The sequence below is a fragment of the Amblyraja radiata genome, chromosome 11 (assembly GCF_010909765.2).
Source record: "Amblyraja radiata isolate CabotCenter1 chromosome 11, sAmbRad1.1.pri, whole genome shotgun sequence".
Lineage (NCBI taxonomy): Eukaryota > Metazoa > Chordata > Chondrichthyes > Rajiformes > Rajidae > Amblyraja > Amblyraja radiata.
In genome coordinates, this window is record NC_045966.1 from 62,357,545 (window position 1) to 62,380,600 (window position 23,056).

The 23,056-nt window shown below is 40.9% G+C and overlaps 1 protein-coding gene and 1 long non-coding RNA gene across 4 annotated transcripts in view; one reads left to right on the plus strand and one right to left on the minus strand.

The window, feature by feature from the left end:
• The window catches only part of LOC116978693, a 34,103-nt gene extending 16,444 nt beyond the window's left edge, over positions 1 to 17,659 (plus strand). For both annotated transcript variants that reach the window (XR_004413503.1, XR_004413502.1), the window contains exon 2: positions 17,389 to 17,659. This is a non-coding gene — a long non-coding RNA (uncharacterized LOC116978693). The remainder of the gene's footprint in view (positions 1 to 17,388) is intronic.
• lcp2 (lymphocyte cytosolic protein 2) overlaps positions 1 to 23,056 on the minus strand; it is a 168,338-nt gene that overhangs the window by 35,787 nt on the left and 109,495 nt on the right. For both annotated transcript variants that reach the window (XM_033030013.1, XM_033030012.1), the window contains exons 12-13: positions 17,575 to 17,594; positions 2,467 to 2,574 (exon numbers count right to left, since the gene is read on the minus strand). In XM_033030013.1, coding sequence (XP_032885904.1) covers positions 2,467 to 2,574; positions 17,575 to 17,594 — 128 coding nt within the window. The remainder of the gene's footprint in view (positions 1 to 2,466; positions 2,575 to 17,574; positions 17,595 to 23,056) is intronic.

A 23,056-nucleotide genomic window follows, 5' to 3' on the forward strand; every position in this document is an offset into this window, starting at 1 on the left:
CCCTTCTTCAGACTGAGTTACTCCAGCATTTTGTGTCTACCAAGAAAACAGAATTATTGTTTCAGGTTGAAAATCTGTGTTTTTAACCTGCAATGCTGATTCTGTTTTGTCATTCCACAGATGTTGCCTTACTAGCATTTTCTGTTTCCACTTCAAATTTTCAACATTTGTGTTTTTATTTAATGTTCTTTTATATTAGGCATCCTAAAATGAGGGACCAATACAGATTGTGCCTCCATTCAAAATGTTGTTGGTGGATGAAAAGGTCATTAGGAGTATCACAGATAGAAGCACCCTAACCTCCCGAGTGCTAATGTAATGTAAAGCCTAGAGTTGCCAGAGAGCCAGGTTCCATCCTGACTATGTGCTGTCCAATAAGGAGTTTGTACGTTCTCCCCATGACCTACGTGGGATATCATCAGGTGCTCCGGTTTCCTCCAACACTCCAAAGATGTACAGGTAAGTAAGTTAATTGGTTTGAAAAAAATTGTAAATTGTCCGTAGTGTATAGGATAATGTTGTGTGCGGGGATCGCTGGTCGGCGCGGACTCGATGGGCTGAAGGGCTTCTTTCTGTGCTGTATCTCTAAACTACATGTAAACCTCCCTTGATCCCTGAAACTAAGAAATTATACTATGAGGAATCAAACAAACGAACATCTTTTGTACTAACATCTCATGCTGCAACCTGGTTGATGATTTTAGAATTAATACCAGAAATATGTTAGGCATCGAATTGAATTGAATACATTTTGTTAGCCAAGTATGTATACATACAAGGAATTTGCCTTGGTGCTTTGCTCACAAGTAACAACATGATATAAAGTAGACAATTAAAAATAAAACATTATAATTTAAACATGTGAAGAATGAAATAAAATACCAAAGCAAAAGGAGGCTACAGACTTTTGGTTATTGAGTAGAGCTACTGCTCATAGAAAAAAGCTGTTTTTATGTCTGGCTGTGGCTGCTTTGACAATCCGGTCGCCTTCCAGAGGGAAGTACTTCAAAACGTTTGTGGCCAGGGTCAGAGATGATCTTACCAACTTGCTTCTTGGCCCTTGCAGTGTATGGGGGAAGGGGGAAGGTTGCAGCCAACAATCTTCTCGGCTGATCGACCGATGCGCTGCAGACTCCGGATATCGTGCTTGGTCGCCGACCAAACCAGACCATGATGGAGAAGGTGAGGACAGACTCTATGATGGCAGCATAAAACTGGACCATCATTGCCTGTGGCAGATTGTGTTTTCTCAGCTGCTGCAGGAAGGACATCCTTTGTTGGACCTTTTTGACCGTGGAGTCGATGGTGGCATCCCATTTAAGGTCCCTAGAGATGATGGTTCCAAGGAACTTAAATGACTTCACAGATATGACTGTGGTGTTGTTGATGATGAGGGGAAGGGGAGCTCTCATAAAATCTACAGGAGCTCCAGGTTGTTGTGATGGCACCAGGACGCCAGCTGTGTTACTTCCTGTCCGTAGGCAGATTCCTCCCCATCCTGGATCAGTCCAATCAGGGTTGCGTCGACCGCAAACTTGAGAAGCTTGACATAGGTGTCTGTGGAGGTGCAGTCGTTGGTGTAGAGAGAGTAAAGGAGAGGGGAAAGTACGCAGCCTTGCAGCGCTCCTATGCTGAAGGTCAGTGGGTCCGAGATGTGTTTTCCCAGCTTCACATGCTGCTTCCTGTCTGTCAGGAAGCTGGTGATCCACAGACCGAGGGGTTCAGGCACAGTCAACTGGGAAAGTTTGGAGTGTAGTAGCTCTGGCACAATGGTGTTGAATGCAGAGCTAAAATCCACAAACAAAATCCTTGCATAGATCCCCTGGTGATCTAGGTGCTAGAGGATGAAGTGCAGGCTTAGCTTGTCTGTATCATCCACTGATCTATTTTCCTGGTATGCAAGCTGCAGGAGATCCAGCAGGGGGTTTATGATATTTTTCAGGTGGGCCAGCACGTATTTCAAGAGTTTTCATGATTACAGAGGTCAGTACAACAGGCATGTAGTCATTAAGACCAGTAATCCTTGGCTTTTTGGGTACGGGAAAAATAGCGGAGAGTTAAACAGTGCAGAGTTGCAGGGACTGGTTGAAAATGTCTGTTTAGATTGGTGCCAGTTATTCAGCACAGACCTTGAGGGTAGGGTGGGAAACCTTGTCCGGTCCTGGAGATTTCCGTCTTTTCTGTCTCCTGAATAGCTTCTCCACCTCCTCAATTGTTATTGTTAGTGATCAAAGATTGAATTTGAGAAAGTTGACATAAATTAGGAAATTAGGGAAAGTGCCATATTTACACATGATAAAACCTTGAAATACATTAAGAAAAATGTTTTAATCACAGCACAACCGATGAAATGCAATGACCTGAAACCTGTTCCTTCTCTGTAGATGATGGCAGAATTTATTTTTTACAACATGTACTGTGTCATTGACTGTTTACTTTTGAAACTTGATAAAAAAAAACTCATACCTTGGAGATAGCTGCCTCCTTCCTAATGATGAATTCTCCCTGTCCCCTGGTATCGCTGCTTTTGGCATCCTACCGATAGGATCGGGTAGTCTATTGCCAAACGGAGGTCTGCACATGAACGGAAATCACCAAATTGAACGATAATTTACAGAAGAAACGCAACTTAAAAACATATAGTTCTTTTCATTGTGGCAGACTGGCTTAGTTGCAGTCCTCTTGTCTCATGCCTTCAGTCTCATTAATTACCCTGATGCTCCAACATTGTGCAACTCTCTGGGTGAAAACGTTTTTTCTCACCTCAGTCTTAAATGACCTCCCCTTTATTCTAAGACTGTGGCCCCTGGTTCTGGACTCGCTCCACATTGGGAACATTTTTCCTGCATCTAGCTTGTCCAGTCCTTTTATAATTTTATATGTTTCTATAAGATAGCCCCTCATCCTTCTAAACTCCAGTGAATACAAGCCTAGTCTTTTCAATCTTTCCTCATATGACAGTCCCACCATCCCAGGGATCAATCTCGTGAACCTACGCTGCACTGCCTCAATCACAAGGATGTCCTTCCTCAAATTAGGAGACCAAAACTGTAGACAATACTCCAGATGTGGTTTCACCAGAGCCCTATACAACTGCAGAAGAATGTAATGTAAAATATACAATTAGCGGGAGGACCATTAACAGCATTAACAGAGGGATCTTGTGTCCATGTCCATAACTCGCTGAAAATTTAACACAAGTAAAGAGAGTGATAAAGCATACCATTGTTCATTGGTCATGGCATTAAGTATAAGTCAGGAAGTCATGATGCAGCTTTAATGGACTTTGGTTAGGCCATATTTGGAGTAATGTGTGTAGATCTGGTCACCCCAATATACCATGCTACCTGGATTAGGGGTATCAGCTACAAGGAGAGGTTGAATAGACTTGGATTGTAACACCAGAGTGTGAGTGGAGACCTGAGAGATATATATAAAATAATAGAGGCATACAGTAGATAGAGGTAGTCAATCAGAACCTTTTTCCCAAATATCCAGAGTCCTGAGGTATGGATGCACCATAATAATTAAGGGTATTAAAATCAGTGAAAATGCAAGACGATAAACAAAAGAAAATGGGAGGAATCACATTCTGTAGCTGGAACATACGAGGTATTATATGCATCGGAGTGGCGGCGCGGCTCTGGCTGCAGCGGCTCACCGGCAGTCCCGTTTGTTTGTGTTTTTTGTGTTGTTTATTTTGTTTTGGTTAGTCTAGTTTTTGGTTTTTAGTTTGTGTTTTGGGGGGGTGGGGGGTTGAAACGGGGTTTGCAGTCTCTCCCTGCGGGGGAATGCGACTTTTTTTGTCGTATTCCCCTTCTCTGTCTCCGTCTGCGCTGAGACCTAATGGAGCTGATGACCTCGAGGCTCCGGAGGCAGAGCCCGTCAGGACTCGCCCTGAGCTCGCTCCCGTGAGGGTGGTCTGGCTCAGGGCTGGAACAGTGCTCCCGTGAGAGGCTGTGGCGCTCTCGTGAGGGCGGCCAGCTCAAGGGTGGAACGAGGCTCCCGTCGGAGCGGCCGAGCTCGGGGAGGTGCGGCGCTCGCAGCCCGAGGGAGGTTCGGCGCCCATGTCGGGGCGGCCCGGCCCGAGTGAGAAGCGACGCCCAAGTCGGGGCAGCCCGGCCAGAGGGAGAAGCGACGCCCAAGTCGGGGCAGCCCGGCCAGAGGGAGAAGCGACGCCCAAGTCGGGGCGGCCCAGCCCGAGGCTGAAGACGGCACGATACTCACGTGAGGGTGGCCTGAGTCCGGGGTTCGGCCATGGGCCAGCGGCTGCAGGACTGGTGGGCGGCAGCTTCGACCACCCCGGGCCGCGGTGTTTGAGCCGCGGGACTGATTTATAACATCGCCCGGGGGGTATCGCCTCAGCGCAGAGGGAGAAGAGGAGGGAAGAGACTGCAGACCTAAGACTTTTGCCTCCATCACAGTGAGAAGATGCTGGGTGGACTCACTGTGGTGGATGTTAATATGTGTTTATTGTTGTTTTTTATATTGTATTATATGTATGACTGCTGCAATTTTGTTCAGACTTCGGTCTGAATGACAATAAAGGCAAATCTATCTATATCTATCTATTAATGAATCAATTAAAAGGGGCAAGATACTAGCTCAGTTGAAATCATACAACACAGACATTACATTTTTACAAGAAACGCATCTTAAACACCAAGATCAGATGAGATTGAGGGCGAATTGGATAGGCCAAACATATCACTCTTCACACACCTCGAAATCCAGAGGTACCGCAATTATTATTCGCAAAGGAATACCATTTAAATCAAAGAACATTATATCAGATATCTTATAGTTACAGGGGAGATCCATGCTACGCCAATCACCTTGGTAAATATATATGCACCCAATTTTGATAATCCTCAATTTTTCAATAAAATCTTGAATACAATCGCAGTTCAACTACCAAAATGTTATAATTGGAGGAGACTTCAACTGTGTTTTAGACCCGTAATTAGATAAATCGATGCAAAAACAAAGAGGTATTATGAAATCTAAAACTAGTGAACTCTTAAATACATACACAAAAAATACAAATATAACAGACGTTTGGAGGATCGCGAATCCGACTGGAAGGGAATACTCGTTTTATTCAACGGTACACAAAACATACTCGCGTCTAGATTATTTCCTAGTGGATACAAAACTAATCCCTTACACTATGAACCCTAAATATCACACCAATACGATTTCAGATCACTCCCCGCTAACTTTCTTTTTAAAACTGGAAGGAATGTCTACGAATAAATCGTTCTGGAGGTTTAACTAGCTAATTTTAAAAGACCCACAAGGGAGTATATATCTAAAAAAACAGATGGACTTATTTTTTGAGACAAATGATACACCAGACATATCGCCCACTTTACTATGGGAATCCTTCAAAGCATTTATTAGAGGAGTCACTATCTCATACCAAGCTTTTCAAAACAAAAAGAATAAGAACGAACAAAGACAATTAGAAGAACAAATCAGACAACTAGATATAGATAATGCTAAAGATCCAACTATGGATAAACATAATAAAATATTAATATTGAAATTTAAACTAAATAAGTCATTATCAGAGAAAGTTATAAGACTATTCCAAATTACAAAACAGGAACACTTTGAATTTGGGGATAAACCCCACAAACTTCTGGCACGCCAACTGAAAAAACGGGAAAAAGACCACACAATTTTAAAGATTAAATCAGATAGAGGGGGATTATTAACACTACTTAATGATATCAATAAAAGATTCACTCAATTTTACCAGAATTTATACACATCCAAAACGCTAACAGATAATAATAAAGTTTCAAAGTTCTTGGACAATTGTAATCTTCCAAAACTAGAATTGAAGGAACAAGAGGAACTGGGAGCACAAATTACATCTAAGGAGATAGAAGACACAATAAACACACTAAAGAATGGAAAAACACCAGGACCAGACGGATTCAGTAACGAATTTTATAAATGTTTTTACGACAAAGTTACACCACGTTTACAGAAAATGTATACATACGCTTTTAAAGAACAAATCCTACCTGAAACACTAGCAGAATCAACGATTACATTAATACTTAAAAAAGATAAAGACATAGAAGAACCAGGTTCATACAGAGCTATTGCATTGTTAAATATGGATCAAAAAATATTAGCGAAAACACTAGCTAGAAGACTAAGTAAATATGTTAGTAAATTAATAAACGAGGATCAAACGGGATTTATACCCAAGAGACACTCATTTAATCATCTGAGACGTCTTATTAACACAATGCATTCACACAAACCTCAAGAACAAGAGTTATCAATCATTTCATTGGACGCAGAAAAAGCATTTGATCAAGTAGTATGGGATTATATGATTAAAGTATTGCAAACATTTCAAATGGGAGAGAACTTCATCGCATGGATAAAATTATTATATAACAAACCTACGGCTAGAATATTAACTAATAATATACTATCTACAAAATTCCAATTATCAAGGGGCAATAGACAAGGATGCTCACTATCACCGCTGTTATTTGCTCTGGTAATTGAACCTTTAGCTGAAAAAATCCGAACACACCCGGGTATTTACGGTTATGATACAAAATATTCAAATAACATAATATCTTTATATGCAGACGATGTACTACTGTACATCACAAAACCCCAAATTAGTATACCAAACATATTAAATCTAATTGAGGACTTTGGATCTTTCTCAGGATACAGAATAAACTGGAACAAAAGTGAAATTATGTCGATAAAACAGAAAGACTCAACACATCTCTTAAAATTCCCCTTTAAAATAGCCACAGAAAAATTTAAATATTTGGGAATTGAAATTACTAGAAACTATCATGCTATGTTTAATGCCAATTATAGTCCCTTACTTAAGAAACTAAATAGTCTAATCAAATTCTGGAAAACGCTCCATATGTCTTTAATAGGTCGAATAAATGCTATAAAAATGATCTTTCTACCACAAATCCTATATCTATTTCAATCAATACCTATATATCTTCCAAAAAAGATTTTCAAAAAACTAGACTCAGACATTACAAATTTTATATGGGACTATAAATTCCACAGAATACAAAGAACACACCTTAGTAAACCCAAAGAGCTGGGTGGTCTAGTGCTCCCTAACTTTATGTACAATAATTGGGCAGTAAATATTAAAAATATGATTCACCTGCTGGACAATTCTGCCCAGCAGGTGGACTGGATTGTAATGGAGAGAGAGGACTGCCCTTTCACCAATGAATCTGAATAACAAAAATTACAATAGAAATCCAATCATACTTAGCGCAATTAGAACTTGGAAACAAATAAAACAGAATCTAAAATTAAGAAATCTATCTCTTTTAATGCCAATAGTCAATAATCCGTCGTTTAAATCTTCTACTATAGATAAATCATTTACACAATGGGAAAGAATAGGAATCAAAATGCTCGGAGACTTGTATGAATTCGGAAAATTATAATTTCAACAATTACAACTGAAATATAATTTGAGAAATAATCAATATTTTAAATATCTTCAATTGTGTGACTATCTGAAAAAATACACAAAAGACTATGAGCAGCGGCCTCTGCAGTCCGTCTGCGTTTTTATTATTTTATGTCTATGTTTTTATGTAGTTTTTGTTATTTTTGTTGGGGTATGTGTGTGGGGGGGTGGGGGTGGTGTGGGGGGGGTTGGGGGTAACTTTTAAATCTCTCCCTGCACGGGAGACCCGACCTTTTCTTTGTCGGGTCTCCGTTGTCGTTGGGGCTGCAACGAGGAGCGGCCTCCAACAGGAAGACCGGGGGCTGTGGTGCCGACTACTCACCTCACCGTCGCGGAGCTGGCCGAGTCCAGAGCGGGTGGAGCTGTGGTGGACGCTGCTGCGGCCCGACCCCCGGAGATTCGGTGGCTGCAACTGCGGGTTTGGCGGGCGGCACCGGGAGCCCGCGGGTCCCTGGAGGGAGACCGCTTTTCGGGGCTTCCGCAGCGGCGACTTCTCCCGCCCGAGTTGCGGGGTTGAAGAGCACCTGGAGCGGGGCCTTACACCACCGCCCCGCGCGGCTTGGAATGGCTGCGGGACTGCGAGCGCGCGCCGGGGGCTCTAACACCAAGACCCGGTGTGCGACCTTGCATTACCCGGCGTGGCTTAATGGCCACGGGACAATCGCCATCGCCCGCCGGGGGCTTTGACTTTGACTTTGACTCTGACATCGGGGGGGAGAGTGCAGTGGAGAGAGAAGGTTTTTTGGCCTTCCATCACAGCAATGTGATGGATGTTTATGTAAATTATGTTGTGTCTTGGGTCTATTTGTTTGTAATGTATGGCTGCAGAAACGGCATTTCGTTTGGACCTCAAGGGGTCCAAATGACAATAAATTGAATTGTATTGTATTGTATTGTATAACATGCCTCCAGACTTACTGGGCGAAGCAATGAAGACAAAGGCCGAATCAGCAAACCTAATATCATACTTATACAACACTATTTTAAATATAGAAATACCTACAACTGATGATATTAGCAGAGACTGGGAACAAGAACTAGCTATAAAAATTTCAAAAGGGAGCTGGGATAAACACTTACTATATGTGCATAAATGCTCGATCAACGTACGACATACTCTAATTCAATTCAAAACATTACATAGACTATACTAGACAAAAACAAAAATAAATAAACGTTTCCCTAACGTCTCACCCATTTGTGATAAATGTAAGTCTCATAGCGCACTCTTTTGTTTTTTGTATAAAAATCCAAAAATTCTGGAACGAAATATTTGAAATCTTCACAAAACTATTTAAAATAAAACTCATACCAAAAGCAGAATGGATTATTTTTGGAATAACGGAAGGTAGCCCTGAACTAAACGTTTTTCAAAAGAATTTACTTAATTACGGGCTAATAATGGGAAAAAAGCTTATACTCAAATTCTGGAAAAATGCTCCTATACCAACAATAAAAATGTGGATTTCAAACATGTTCAAAACATTACATCTGGAAGAGATGAGACTCCTCCTAGCAGGCAAAGCAGACCACTTCCAAAAGACGTGGTCTGCATTTATGGACTTATTACAAGCATAAGGTGCAATAGTAATTTAAAAAATAAATGGTGCCAGGATCTGGTAATGGGGGGTGAAAATATGGTTGGTATATCCCTTTTTGCGGAGTTTTTTTAAATAATAGAGTGATTGTTACTCTTTCTTTCTTTCTTTCTTTCTTTCTTTCTTTCTTTTCTAGGGTCTATTTCTTAACTTTCTTCTCTAACTCCTTTTCAAATGGGCTTTCTTTTCCCAACACTTCCCTGCACCTTCACGACTCTTTCTCACTTTCCTTACTTCTTTTATTTCTATCTTTTTTAAAGTTCAAAAATGAAGGGGTACAACAAATGTAATGAGATATATGTGGTGTGTATTACTGCAACTTAATGTACTTCTAATAAAAAATAAATTAAAAAATTTAAAATAAAAAAAAAGAACCTTTTTCCCAAGATGGAAATATAAAATACTGGATGGCATAGCTTTAAAGTGAGAGGGACAAAGTTTAAAGGAGATGTATGGAGCAAGGTTTTTTACAAAGAAGCAGGTGAATGCCCAGAACACACCCGAGAGTGCTGTTGGAGGCAGATACGATATAGGCATTTAAGAGACTTTGTGATTAGCAATGAATGGAGGTATATGCGTTATGTGCAGACAGATACGAGTTGGTTTTGGCATCATGTTGGAAACAGATATTGTGGGCTGAAGAATCCATTCCTGTGCTGCACTGTTCTATCCTACATGACAAGGGCATGGTGTTGCATTTTGATAAATGAAATAGGAATGGAACACATACAATCAATGGTAGGATAGTAAGGATCTTGATGAAGAGAGAGCATTAGGGGTCCAAGTCCATAATTTCCTGAAAGTGAAAACCTATTCAAATAGGGTGGTCAAGAAGGCAGAATGGTTTGCCTGGCTTTATTGGTGGAAACATAAAATATACGTTATATTACAATTTACAAATCTTTTCATCCACACCCGAGTATTATGTGCAGTTCTGGTCTATGGGAAAGATATATTTACATTGTAGAGGGTTGAGAAGAGATTCAGGATGTCTGGATTGGAGAACTTTAAACATGGAAGATTGGATAAGATGGGTTTGTTTCTCCTGCAACAAAGGAGTTAGCAGTGTGACTTGTAAAAGTGTGTAAGATTATGAGAGACATAGATTATAGATATCTATATAAATATAGATTATGGGCTAGAAAGTCAAAATCATTTTCTATAGTAGGGTTAAAAAAAAATACAGCATCGTTTTAAGGTAAATTAAAGTAGTTTTAAAGAGGATTTTACTTTTTTTAGGTTTTCTTTTAATACAGAGAGTGGTTAATGCTGCCAAAAGAGTTAGTGGAAGCAGATCCAATTACAAAGGTATAAGAGGCATTTAGACAGGTACTTAAAGAGGCAAGATATAGATGAATTGAGTCCTAATGAGGGGAAATGGGATTATTGTAGATGAGCAAAAAGATCAGCATGGACATGGTAAGTTGAAGGCCTGTTTCTGTGCCGTACAATTCGAAGATTCCCTGTCCACAATACAGATTGAAGGAAGATAGATATAAAGAACCAAATACTGATGCTGAAGGGAAAAGGAGTCAGTGAAAACCTGTTAAAAAGAATGTTAATAGAAACCAGGGCTTTTAGACTAGACATTTCATAAGAAGATTAGTTGATGAAGTAACAGGGAAGGTAAATGAAAAGAATTCAGTAGATATCCACTCTGTGGATCTGCAGAAAATGTATAGGAAATTTCCACAGAAAGGTTTGGTTAGTGAAACTGAGGCCCACAGAATAAATGGGTCACCGACAGGAAGCTTAAAAAATTGGCTTATTTGCATAAAACAATGAGTCATAGAAAATAGTTATATTTCTAACTGGATGGTAACAGACGGGGGTGTTCTCCAGTGGTCAGTGTTAGGGCCACAAGTTTAACAAGATGTGGTATTTGACAATTAACAAAATACCTATCGATAAAACTTCAAAATCTTAACACAACATCAAACTTGGATATGTGGTTACCTGTAAGGAGAATAGCAAAAGGCTTCAAGAGTATATACATCAGCTCGGTGAATGGGTGGTCAAATGGCATGCAACATTTTAATGACAAAAGTGTTAGGTGATACACTGTGGCAGAATGGAAGAGACAATAAAGACTAAATTACATAGTTCCAAAAGATGTGCAAGAACAAATGTGTACCAAATCATGAGAGGTAAACACACAGAGTTTTGCCCAGAGTAGGGGAAATCGAGAACCAGAAGACATAGGTTTAAGGTGAGCGGTGAAAGATTTAATAAGATCCTGAAAGGTAACTTTTGTTTTACACAAAGGGTGGTGGGTGTATGGAAGGAGCTGCCAGAGGAGGAAGCTGACGTAAGTACTATTGCAGTGTTTAAGACTGTACAGACATAGATTGTACAGGTTGAGGGATATGGGCCAAATGCAGGCGTGGAATTCCAGAGGTCATAGAAACATAGAAATAGGTGCAGGAATAGGCCATTCGGCCCTTAAAGCCAGCAACACCATTCAATGTGATCATGGCTGATCATCCCCAAGTACCCTGTTCCTTCCTTCTCCCCATATCCCCTGACTCCGCTATCTTTAAGAGCCCACTCTCTTGAATGTATTCCAGAGAACCGGCCTCCACTGCCCTCTGAGGCAGAGAATTCCACAGACTCACAACTCTCTGTGGAAAAAAAGTGTTTCCTCATCTCCGTTCTAAATGACTTATCCCTTATTCTTAAACAGTGGCCCCTGGTTCTGGACTCCCCCAACATCAGGACCATGTTTCCTGCCTCTAGCTTGTCCAAACCCTTATATGTTTCAATAAGATCCCCTCTCATCTTCCTAAACTCCAGAGTGTACAAGCCCGGCCGCTCCATTCTCTCAGCATATGACAGTTCATTTGGATAGCAGTAACAGGATCGGTCCGAGTCAGCATGGATTTACGAAGGGGAAATCATGCTTGACTAATCTTCTGAAATTCTTTGAGGATGTAACTAGGAAAATGGACAAGGGAGTGCCAGTGGATGTAGTGTACCTAGACTTTCAGAAAGCATTTGGTAAACGTCCCACATAGGAGATTAGTGGGCAAAATGTGGGCACATGGTATTGGGGGTAAAGTGCTGACAGATAGAAAATTGGTTGGCAGACAAGAAACAAAAAGTAGGGATTAATGGGTCCCTTTCAGAATGGCAGGCAGTGACTAGTGGGGTACCACAAGGCTCAGTGCTGGGACCACAGCTATTTACAACATACAGTACATCAATGATTTGGATGAATGGATTCATAGTAACATTAGCAAATTTGCAGATGACACAAAGCTGGGTGGCAGTGTGAACTGTGAGGAGGATGCTATGAGAATGCAGTGCGACTTGGCCAGGTTGGGGGAGTGGGCAGATGCATGGCAGATGAGGTTTAATGTGGATAAATGTGAGATTGTCCACTTTGGTATCAAAAACAGGAAGGCAGATTACTATCTAAATGGCGTCAAGTTGGGAAAAGAGGAAGCACAACGGGATCTGGGGGTCCTTGTTCATCAGTCTATGAAAGTAAGCATGCAGGTACAGCAGGCAGTGAAGAAAGCGAATGGCATGTTGGCCTTTATAACAAGAGGAGTTGAGTATAGGAGCAAAGAGTTCCTTCTGCAGTTGTACAGGGCCCTACTGAGACCACACCTGGAGTATTGTGTGCATTTTTGGTCCCCTAATTTGAGGAAGGACATTCTTGCTATTGAGGGAGTGCAGAGTAGGTTTACAAGGCTAATTCCCGGGATGGCGGGACTGTCATATGCTGAAAGAATGGAGCAGCTGAGCTTGTACACTCTGGAGTTTAGAAGGATGAGAGGGCATCTCATTGAGACATATAAGATAATTAAGGCATTGGACACGCTAGAGGCAGGAAACATGTTCCCGATGTTGGGGGAGTCCAGACCAAAGGCCACAGTTTAAGAATAAGGGGTAAGCCATTTAGAACGGAGATGAGGAAAAACATTTTCACCCAGAGAGTTGTGAATCTGTGGAATTCTGTCGCAGAAGGCATGCAGGCCAATTCTCTGGATGCTTTCAAGAGAGACTTAGATAGAGCTCTTAAAGGAAATGTCAAGGGATATAGGGAGGAGGCAGGAACGGGGTACTGATTGTGGATGATCAGCCATGATCACAGTGAATGACGGTACTGGCTCAAAGGGCCAAACGGCCTACTCCTGCACCTATTGTCTATTGTGTCTATATATATATATATATATATATATGATCAGATATTAGGACATCCAACACTACCTTAACAGTAACAAGAAGGCTCATTAACTTTCTCATTCTCAAGTTCCTTAGAGAAATATTCATTGAGGACCTTGCCAATCTCCTGTGGCTCCATGCACAGATTTTTATTTCTGAAGGTCCATATTCTCTCTCCAGTTACCCTTTTTCTCTTAATCTATTAATAAAACCTCTTTGGATTCTGCTTAGTCTTATCTGCCAGGGCTATCTACTCTCCTGGTATCCATCTTCAGTGTGCTCCTCAAACCCCTCCTCCAGGGACACACTTGATCCTAGATGCCTATACCTAACCCATACCTGCTTTTTCCTGACCAGAGCCTTAATTTTTCTCACCATCCAGTCTCCTTACTACAACCTGTCTTGCCCTTCAATTTAACGGGAACAGGCAGATACTGAATTTTCTCTATGATACTTTTAAGGGCATGCCAGCATCACAGTATCTGGCTGGTGGTTTTGTTCTTTCGGCTTCTTGTAGATCTGATATTCATGCCATTATTCTGTGTTCAGCATCTTTTAACTGCATTGTTTTGACATCTGGTTACATCAAAGATTGTGTGTTTTGTGGCGATGTTGGTGTTATGCTCCATGTTGTCAATGTGGTTGCAGGTGTTGTGGGTGTTGATGGCAAACATCTCTGGTTTACCAGGTCAGGTGTTGGTCGGATGTGGCCCCTGTTTCTTCTAAACTGCTTCCCAGTCTCCACCTCAATGATGTATAATCTGGGAGTCTCAGCTCTTCCAACAATACTTGCAGGTGTCCATGTTTTCAGGACTGGATCCTGGGAATAAACGTGCTGTCCTCTCAGCAGTTCTGGCAATGTTTAAGCATGTCTGTTGAAGTACTTCAGTTTGTTCATCAGTCAGTCGTTGTCATACTTCCGCCTGCACTTGTGAAGGATGTATTTTGCTTGGCAGGGTTGTTTTGTACTTACTGCCATTCAGTAGCTCTGCTGGTGGCTTCATGTCAGCTCTCATGGTGATGCTCGGTGTGATAACAAGGCATTGTTGTGATCTTCCTTCATCTATTTGATGAGCATTTTCTTCACTGTCTGGACCTCTCTCGCTACAGACCTGTGTCCCCCTCAGACAGTGCAGGGATGGGGTGGTGAGGAGCAACCTGTAGTCGGATCTTGTGTCACAAGTCATCTTCTGAGGTATCCCTTGCTTAGTAATCAGGATCCGTACAGCTGTAGAGATTGTTGATGCCTTCAGGTCTTTCATACTTCTGATGAATGGGAACTTTGAGTAGTAGCAGGTTGCAATCAAGTACCGCAGAACCATCCATTTTCCCTCTAGTATTACTCTACTCCACCTAGAGGAAATGATCCTCACCCTTAACAACTTCTCCTTCGACTCCTTCCATTTCCTCCAAGTCCAAGGTGTAGCTATGGGCACCCGCGTGGGCCCCAGCTATGCCTGCATCTTTGTATAGTAAGTTGAACAATCCCTGTTCCAGGTGTACACTGGCCCTATCCCCGAACTCTATCTTCCTTAGAGTGATGACAGCATCGGTGCTACCTCCTGCACCAATCCAGAACTTATGGACTTCATTAACTTCACCATCAATGAAGTTTCCATCCTGCTCTCAAATTTACTTGGACCATCTCCAACACCTCCCTCCCCTTTCTTGATCTCACAGTCTTCATCGCAGGAGATAGACTATCGGCTGACATCTATAATAAACCTACTGACTCCCACAACTATCTAAACCACACTTCTTCCCACCCTGCTTCCTGTAAAGATTCTATCCCCTACTCCCAATTCCTCCGTCTATGTCACATCTGCGCCCAAGATGAGGTGTTCCATACCAGGACATCTGAGATATCCTCATTCTGGAGGGAACGGGGGTTCCAATCTTCTATCATAGATGTGGCCCGCACATTGGGTCTCCTCAATATCACACAGCTCAGCTCTAGCTCCCCCTCCCCCTAGTCACAACATGGATAGTCCCCCTAGTCCTTACCTTCCACCCCATCAGCCTTCGCATACAACACATCATACTGACATTTTTGCCACCTCCAAAGGGATCCCACCACTAACTACATCTTTCCATCTCTATCCTTTTCTGCTGTTGGCAGGGACCGGTTCCTCTGCAACTCCCTGGTTAACTCATCCCTTCCCACCCAAACCACCCCCTCCCCAGGTACTTTCCCCTGCAATCACAGGAGATGCACCACCTGTCCCTATACCATCTCCTTCCGACTCCATCCAAGGAACCCCACAGTCCTTTCAGGTGAGGCAGAGGTTTACTTTCACCTCCTCCAAACTCATCTACCATATGGTATCCAGGTGTGGACTCCTATATTTCGGTGAGACCAAGCGCAGGCTCGGCATTCATATCGCTGAACACCTTCGCTCAGTTTGCCTAGACCTACATGATCTCCTGGTTACTTCACTCTCCCTCCTATTCCCATACTGACCTCTCAATCTTAGGCTTCCTCCACTGTCAGTGAGGCCAGATACAAATTGGAGGAACAACACCTCATATTTTGCTAGGGCAGCTGACAATCCAGCAGTATCACTATTGATTTCTCTAACTTCAAGTAATCCTTGTTTTCTCTCTCTCTCGCCATCCCTCCCCCATCCTAGTTCACCGACTAGTTTGACTGTCCTAAATGTTATCTTTGTATGCCTCGTTGTCAATTTTCCCCAGCTAACAATGATCTATTCTACATTTTCCTTGAGCTTTGTCCTCTTTAATTTCTCGTTTTCACACCTTACCCTTCTATATCTCTCTCTCCCTTTCCCCTAACGCAGTCTGAAGAAGGGTCTCGACCCGAAATGTCAACCATTCATTCTATCCAAAGATGCTGCTTGTCTTGCTGAGTTACTCCAGCATTTTGTATCAATCTCCACTGTTCGCATCCATGTATCCCTTCGTTATCACCTCTTCCCCAGCCAACAATGGGCTCCACCCTTCCTTGGTCATCTGTTGCTACCCCTGATTTGTTCTGGCCTTTTCCTACCTCCAGTCTCCCATCCTCTACTTCCAGTCTGAAGAAAGGTTTTTATCCGAAACATCACCCATCATATTTCTCCAGATATGTTGCCTCACACTGAGTTACTTCAGCAGTATGTCTATCTAGATTATTCCAAATGCAGCCTCACCAACGTCTTGGACCAATGCAACATAACATCCCAACTTCTATACTCAATACTCTGACTGATGAAGGCCAATATGTCCCATAGCTTCACAGTTGAATTACACGATCAGGTGATACAGCCATCATTAGTGTGTTAAATGGATAATAAGATTGTAGTTGGTGCATCAGCATTCTTTCACAATAATGATGTTGTAATCAAGACTTCTGATCTTCAATAGTCTCAGGACATCGAGACATCCAGGACATCAGCTTGTGGCTAGATATCTTTAAAGGCAGAGTCATACACCACAGTACCATGCCCTTCAACCCAGCTCATCCATGCCAATCAGGATGCTCCATCTGCACTAGTCCCATTTGCCCACATTTGGCCCATATCCCACTAAACCTTTTCTATCCATTCTACCACCTTTGACAGCTCATTCCATATGCCCACTACCCTCTGTGTGAAAGATTCCTATTAAATCTTTCCCCTCTCATCTTAAACCTATGACCACTGGTTCTTGATTCCCCAATACTAGGTAAACGATTCCATGCATCTTCCCTATCTATTCCCCTCATGATATTATACATCTCTATGATTACCTCTTCGCCTCCTGCGTTCCAAGTAATAAATTCCTAGCTTGCCCAATCTTTCCCTATTGCTCAATCCCTTGTGTACTGGCAACATCTTCGTACATCTTATCTGCACTCTTTCCAACTCAATGACATCCTTCAAATAGCAGGATGACCAAAACTCATGCAGATCATACACGTATAGATACAAACATATGAATTAAAAACAGGAATGGACCACTTGACCCCTCAGATCCATGGCACCATTCAATATCATCTCTAATCTGATTTGTTAGATCAATTCTACATCCCTGCTGTCCCTTGTAACATTTCACCTTGAAGAAACTTGTGGAAGATTAATGTTCTCTTTCACAGAAATGAAATGAAATGATTGGCAAATAACCTGGTGGAATTACCTTTCCTTTGCCCAGAGTTCCCAGGTAAAATGAGTTCCCAGGTAAAACGAAAGGATGGAAATCTCTTCTTAGGGAACTCATGAACCAAGGCCATGGACTGAATCTGGACTATCAGGTTCATGTGGACCTTTTATGTCCACGTTCAGATGGAGAAGGGAAGAAGTAGTCAGGGTAAAAAGATATATCTGAAATATTGCTTACCTGGGTGGCTGCTGGCAAAGCTGCAGAAACAAAAAAAATGTTGATGTTAACATAAATACCTGTAATTAAATATTTAATACATGAAGTGATGCATGACTGAAATTTACCTAGCAGAAAATGTCATGTTAAATATTGCTCAAAATGTCTTCTCCCTTCTTTTGTGTTTCTCTTTCCTTGCCCCCTGATGGGGAAATTCAAGGGAGAATAATTTTTCAGGTGGGCCAGCATGTCTTTCGATGTTTTTCATAATTACAGAGGCCAGTGCGACAGGCCTGTAGTCATTATGACCAGTAATCCTTGGATTTTTGGGCGCAGGAACAATGGTGGCGACTTTGAAGCAGGCATGGACAGTGTAGTTACAGGGACTGATTGAAAATGTCTGTGTAGACTGGTGCCAGTTGTGCCTGAGAATAGAGGGGGAAACATTGTCCGGTCCTGGAGATTTCCGGCTTTTCTGTCTCCTAATAGCTTTTGGACTTCCTCAATTTCTATTGTTAGTGATGGGGAAGTGGCCAGACTGATGTTGGGCAGCAAGGAGGGGGTGGATAATGGAGGATGGCTCAGTCTTTGCAGACTGGAGTGCACATTGATCCCTGGCTGCTCTCTCTCCCCCTTAAGATTGTTCTGCAGCCGCTCCGATACATCCTCAACCCTGGAACCAGGGAGGCAACAGACCATCCTGGAGTCCCATTTGCTGCCACAGAATGTCCTGTCTATCCCCCTAATTATTAAGCCTCCTATCACTCTGCCTGACTTCACCCACGCTGTGCCTCAGAGCCAGGCCTGATGCCACAGACCTGGCTGCTGCTTCTCTTCCTTGAACAGTCATCTACCTGAACAGTATCCCAAAGGGGATGCCTGTTTGCCAAGGAATGGCCAGAGGATATTGGTAAGATGCCACATGAATACTTTGCATCTTAATTCATCAAGGATAATGATATGGAGAACAGAGGTCAGTGTGGGGAATACTAATATTCCAGGGCAATCTGTAATTGAGAAGGAGATGATGTTGGGACATTTGAAGAGCATTACCATGGGTAAATATCAAGGACCTGATGGAATCTATCCTATGAGAGAGACAAGAGAGATTACTGTGTCCTTGACAAAGATGTTCCTAAACCACAGGCAAGGTCTCAGAGGACTGGAGAGTGCCAATGTTGTTTCTTTGTTTAAGAAAGGACATTACGAAAGAATGTTTACTCCTATTTGGAAGAGAAAGGGCTAATTAGGGACAGTCAGCATGGCTTTGCCTGTGGCGGGTCTCGTGTGCTTGATTGAGTTCTTTGAGGAGGTGATAAAGGTGATTGATAAGGCAGTGTATGTAGTCTATATGGATTTGAATATGGTATTGATTCATGGTCGGCTAATACAGAAGATTAAGATGCGTGGGATCCACAATGATGTTCGTTTGGATTTAGAACTGGCTTACTCATTGAAGATAGAGGGTTGTGATGGAAGTGTTATTCTAGCTGGAGGCCTGTGACCAGTGGAGTTCCACAGGGATCTGTTATGAGGTTTCTGTTGTTTGTGATATATGTACACAGTAGCGGACTGGGTCTAAAAATATTGGTTGCCAGGAGACAAAGGGGGCCTACTTCATCAGGGGCCCACTTGATATAGGGGGCCCACTTCGTCAGGGGCCCACTTGCCATCGGGCAAGCTGACACCCTGGCCAGTCCGCCACTGTATATACACACACACACATAAATGATTTGGATATAAATGTAGATGTTGTTTATTAAGTTTGCGAAAGATACCAAAATTGGTGAGGATGCTGACTGAGGAAGTGTGTCAGTATGCACCAATTTAAGGCTTTGTTGCACTTATCCTTATGTAAGAGTATGAATGGCTGAAATCACATCCAATTTTACCTTACCAGAATAGAAAATAACATTCACATTTTTAAATGCTGAGGCAGTATAAAATAACTCAACACTCTTTCACCATTAAGATGATTGTAAAAGAACTTGAGGAACTTGCTGAGACAAGCACCACAACTACAAAACAACTCATCACTGAGAACCAACGCCTATCAAAGTTATTGCGTCAAATAACCGAAAAATGTACAGACTTGGAGGGACGACAGAGGCGTCAGAACATAAGAATCGTGGGCATCCAGGAAGGCAGAGAGGGGACTCGTGACCCCCGTGAATTTGCTGCAGATGTACTGAAAACAATTTTGAACCTGGACCAGGCGCCATTACTTGCCCCAGCGCACAGAGTGCCGAGACGTCCCCCAAAGGTGGGCGACCCTCCAAGAATAATGATAGTAAAGGTCCAATATGACCATGTATTGGATGACATGATGAGGAAAATTGTCAAAAGCAGAAATCTTGTATATGAAGGAGACAAGATTAGCGTATTCAGAGATTACCCTGTGGAAGTTGCTAAGAAAAGAGCATTGTTCACGGAAACAAGAAGAATACTGAAGAACATAAAGAATTTGAGATATGGACTGTTATACCCCGCAACACTAAGGGTTAGTTACGAAAATAAGGAACACTTCTTCATCAAGCACACAGAAGCATTTGAATTTGCCAAGAACATCGAGGACAAGATCGAAGATTGAAAAATATTCAACACTCAACACCTACCTGGATACTGCTATCTCGCAGAGAAGATATGGAACTCTAAACTCTAAACTTTAAACTATTATATTTAAGAGTTGCCTAAAATTCGCAATAAGAATTGGGTAAATATCCTGCAACGGATATATAATAGATTATTTAAGAATTAACTAAAAATATGAAACATAAGTAAAGTGTGATTCAGATATTTTACAATGAAAAATGTATGGTGGCTCTCTCTCTGATGTTTTTGTTTTTGATTATTCTTTTATAAATGTTTATATTATACAAAACTAACATTTCAATTTGAGACTACTAATTATATAATTAATGGAATATAATCATTATTTCTTTTCCCCCCACAAATTGTTTGCATCGAATTGGAAATTTTCCTTTCAAGGAAAGTACGGAGCTAGTATTTTTATTAACCAAAAGCTACGGAAGTCCATAGATGCTTAGCCACATTAGGGTGGCTATCACTAACTGCACTAATTGTAGTTGTAGTTGCTTTTTCTTTTTACTTTCCACACTTTACTAATCCAATTTGCTATCACTTTTTTTATTTTATATCATATTATATTTTGTATTTGGAATGGAATTGCATATTTTACTTAAGGAGATATGTTCGGATGGAAAACAGACGTGACCTAAAATTCATCTACCTGATGTTCGAGTATAAGGTAGGGTTGAGTGTGCTGAATCATCTGCTCTACCACTTAATCACAAGATGCAAGACATGAATATAAAAATTGGGGGTGAGGGAATTAAATTCTGTAGTTGGAATGTTAAGGGAATTAATGAACATATCAAGAGAGGCAAAGTGTTAGCTCATTTAAAATCATTGAAAACAGATATAATATTTCTCCAGGAGACACATCTTACAAAGGAAGCACAACACAGATTGAAAGCAACATGGATTGCTAAAGCGTACCACTCTTCATTCTCACATAAATCTAGAGGTGTTGCAATATTAATTCGTAAAGGTATACCCTTTAAACATATATCAACGATAGACACTGAAGGCAGATATATTGTAATAATAGGGGAGTTATACTTTAAAAAGGTGACTCTCCTCAATGTGTATGGACCAAATTTTGATAGCCCTCTGTTTTTTTAAGAGAATTCTTAACAATATCCCGGAATGTACACAACAAAACTTAATAATCGGTGGAGATTTAAATTGTACATTGGATGCTTGTTTGGATAGATCATCAACTCAAAGAAAACTAAAATCTCGATCAAGTGAATTTTTAAACTCATACATTAATACTACTAATATTAAGGACGTTTGGAGAATTGAAAATCCATCGGGCCGAGAATATTCATTTTACTCACCAGTACATAAAACTTACTCAAGGATAGACTATTTTTTAGTAGATTCAAAACTTATCCCATTTACCTATAACTCGCAATATCATAACATCATAATCTCAGACCACGCTCCACTAACATTTATGATCAAACTAAACGGAATGGTAGAGACACAGTCACAATGGAGATTTAATCCCCAAATCTTAAAAGATAAGTTATGTAATGAATGCCTAATAAAACAGATTAAAATGTTTTTTGAAGCTAACGATAGCCCTAAAATCTCTGCTTCCCTTCTTTGGGAAACATTTCAAGCATTTGTACGAGGAGCATTAATTTCTTCCCAATCATTTATTAATAAAGAGAATAGGGCCAAACAACAGAAACTGGAAATGGAAATTAAGCAATTAGACACAGAAAATGCAGTAGCACCATCCACGATAAAACACAATAAAATTGCAATACTGAAATATAAATTAAACAAGATATATTCAGACCAAGTTATAAAACTTTATCAACATACAAAACAATTAAATTTTGAATTTGGTGATAAACCACAAAAACTATTAGCGCGTCAACTTCGTAAATTGGATGGGGAAAAAACAATATACAAAATTAGAACAGATAAGGGAGAAACATTAACATTGCCTAAAGATATTAATGATAGATTTCTACAATATTACCAAAAAATTGTATTCATCTAAAATAACAGAACAACCAACGGGAATGGAATTTTTTTTTACAGAATTGTAAGTTTGCGGGTCTAGATCAGAAAGAGAGAGAATTACTAGGGGCTGAAATTACGATAAAAGACATCGAAGAGTCAATCAAATCTTTAAAAAACGGAAAGGCTGCAGGACCCGATGGTCTAAATTCTGAATTTTATAAAAACAATTATGATTTGCTTTCCCCACGCCTACAGACACTGTACAAATACGCCTACACTCAACAGAAACTCCCAGAAACTCTAAATGAATCTACAATCATACTCATACCAAAAACGGACAAGGATCTTGAAGACCCAGGTTCATACAGAGCTATTGCCCTCTTAAATACTGATCAGAAAATATTAACTAAAATGTTATCTAATAGATTGAGCTTAGTGATCAGTAAATTAATACATCCCAACCAAACAGGGTTTATCCCAAAACGTTATTCATTTTATAATCTGAGAAGATTATTTAATATTATATACTCCAATAGAATTCCTAATGTAGATCTAGCAATTATTTCGTTAGATGCTGAAAAAGCATTTGACCAGGTAGAATGGCCATATTTATTTTCGGTGATGGAAAAATTTCAACTAGGAGAGAAGTACTGTACATGGGTTAAATTGTTATATTCTAATCCAACAGCTAGAATATTAACAAACAAAATGTTATCAACTAAATTTAATCTCTCTAGAGGCTGTAGACAAGGATGTTCACTATCCCCACTATTATTTGCTCTTGCAATCGAACCCCTAGCAGAAAGCGTTAGAAACCATCCAGGAATATATGGATACAATACTAGAGACACAAGGAATAACATTTCCTTATATGCAGATGATGTACTAATATATATTACCAAGTTAGAAACTAGCATTCCAAACTTATTAAATCTAATAA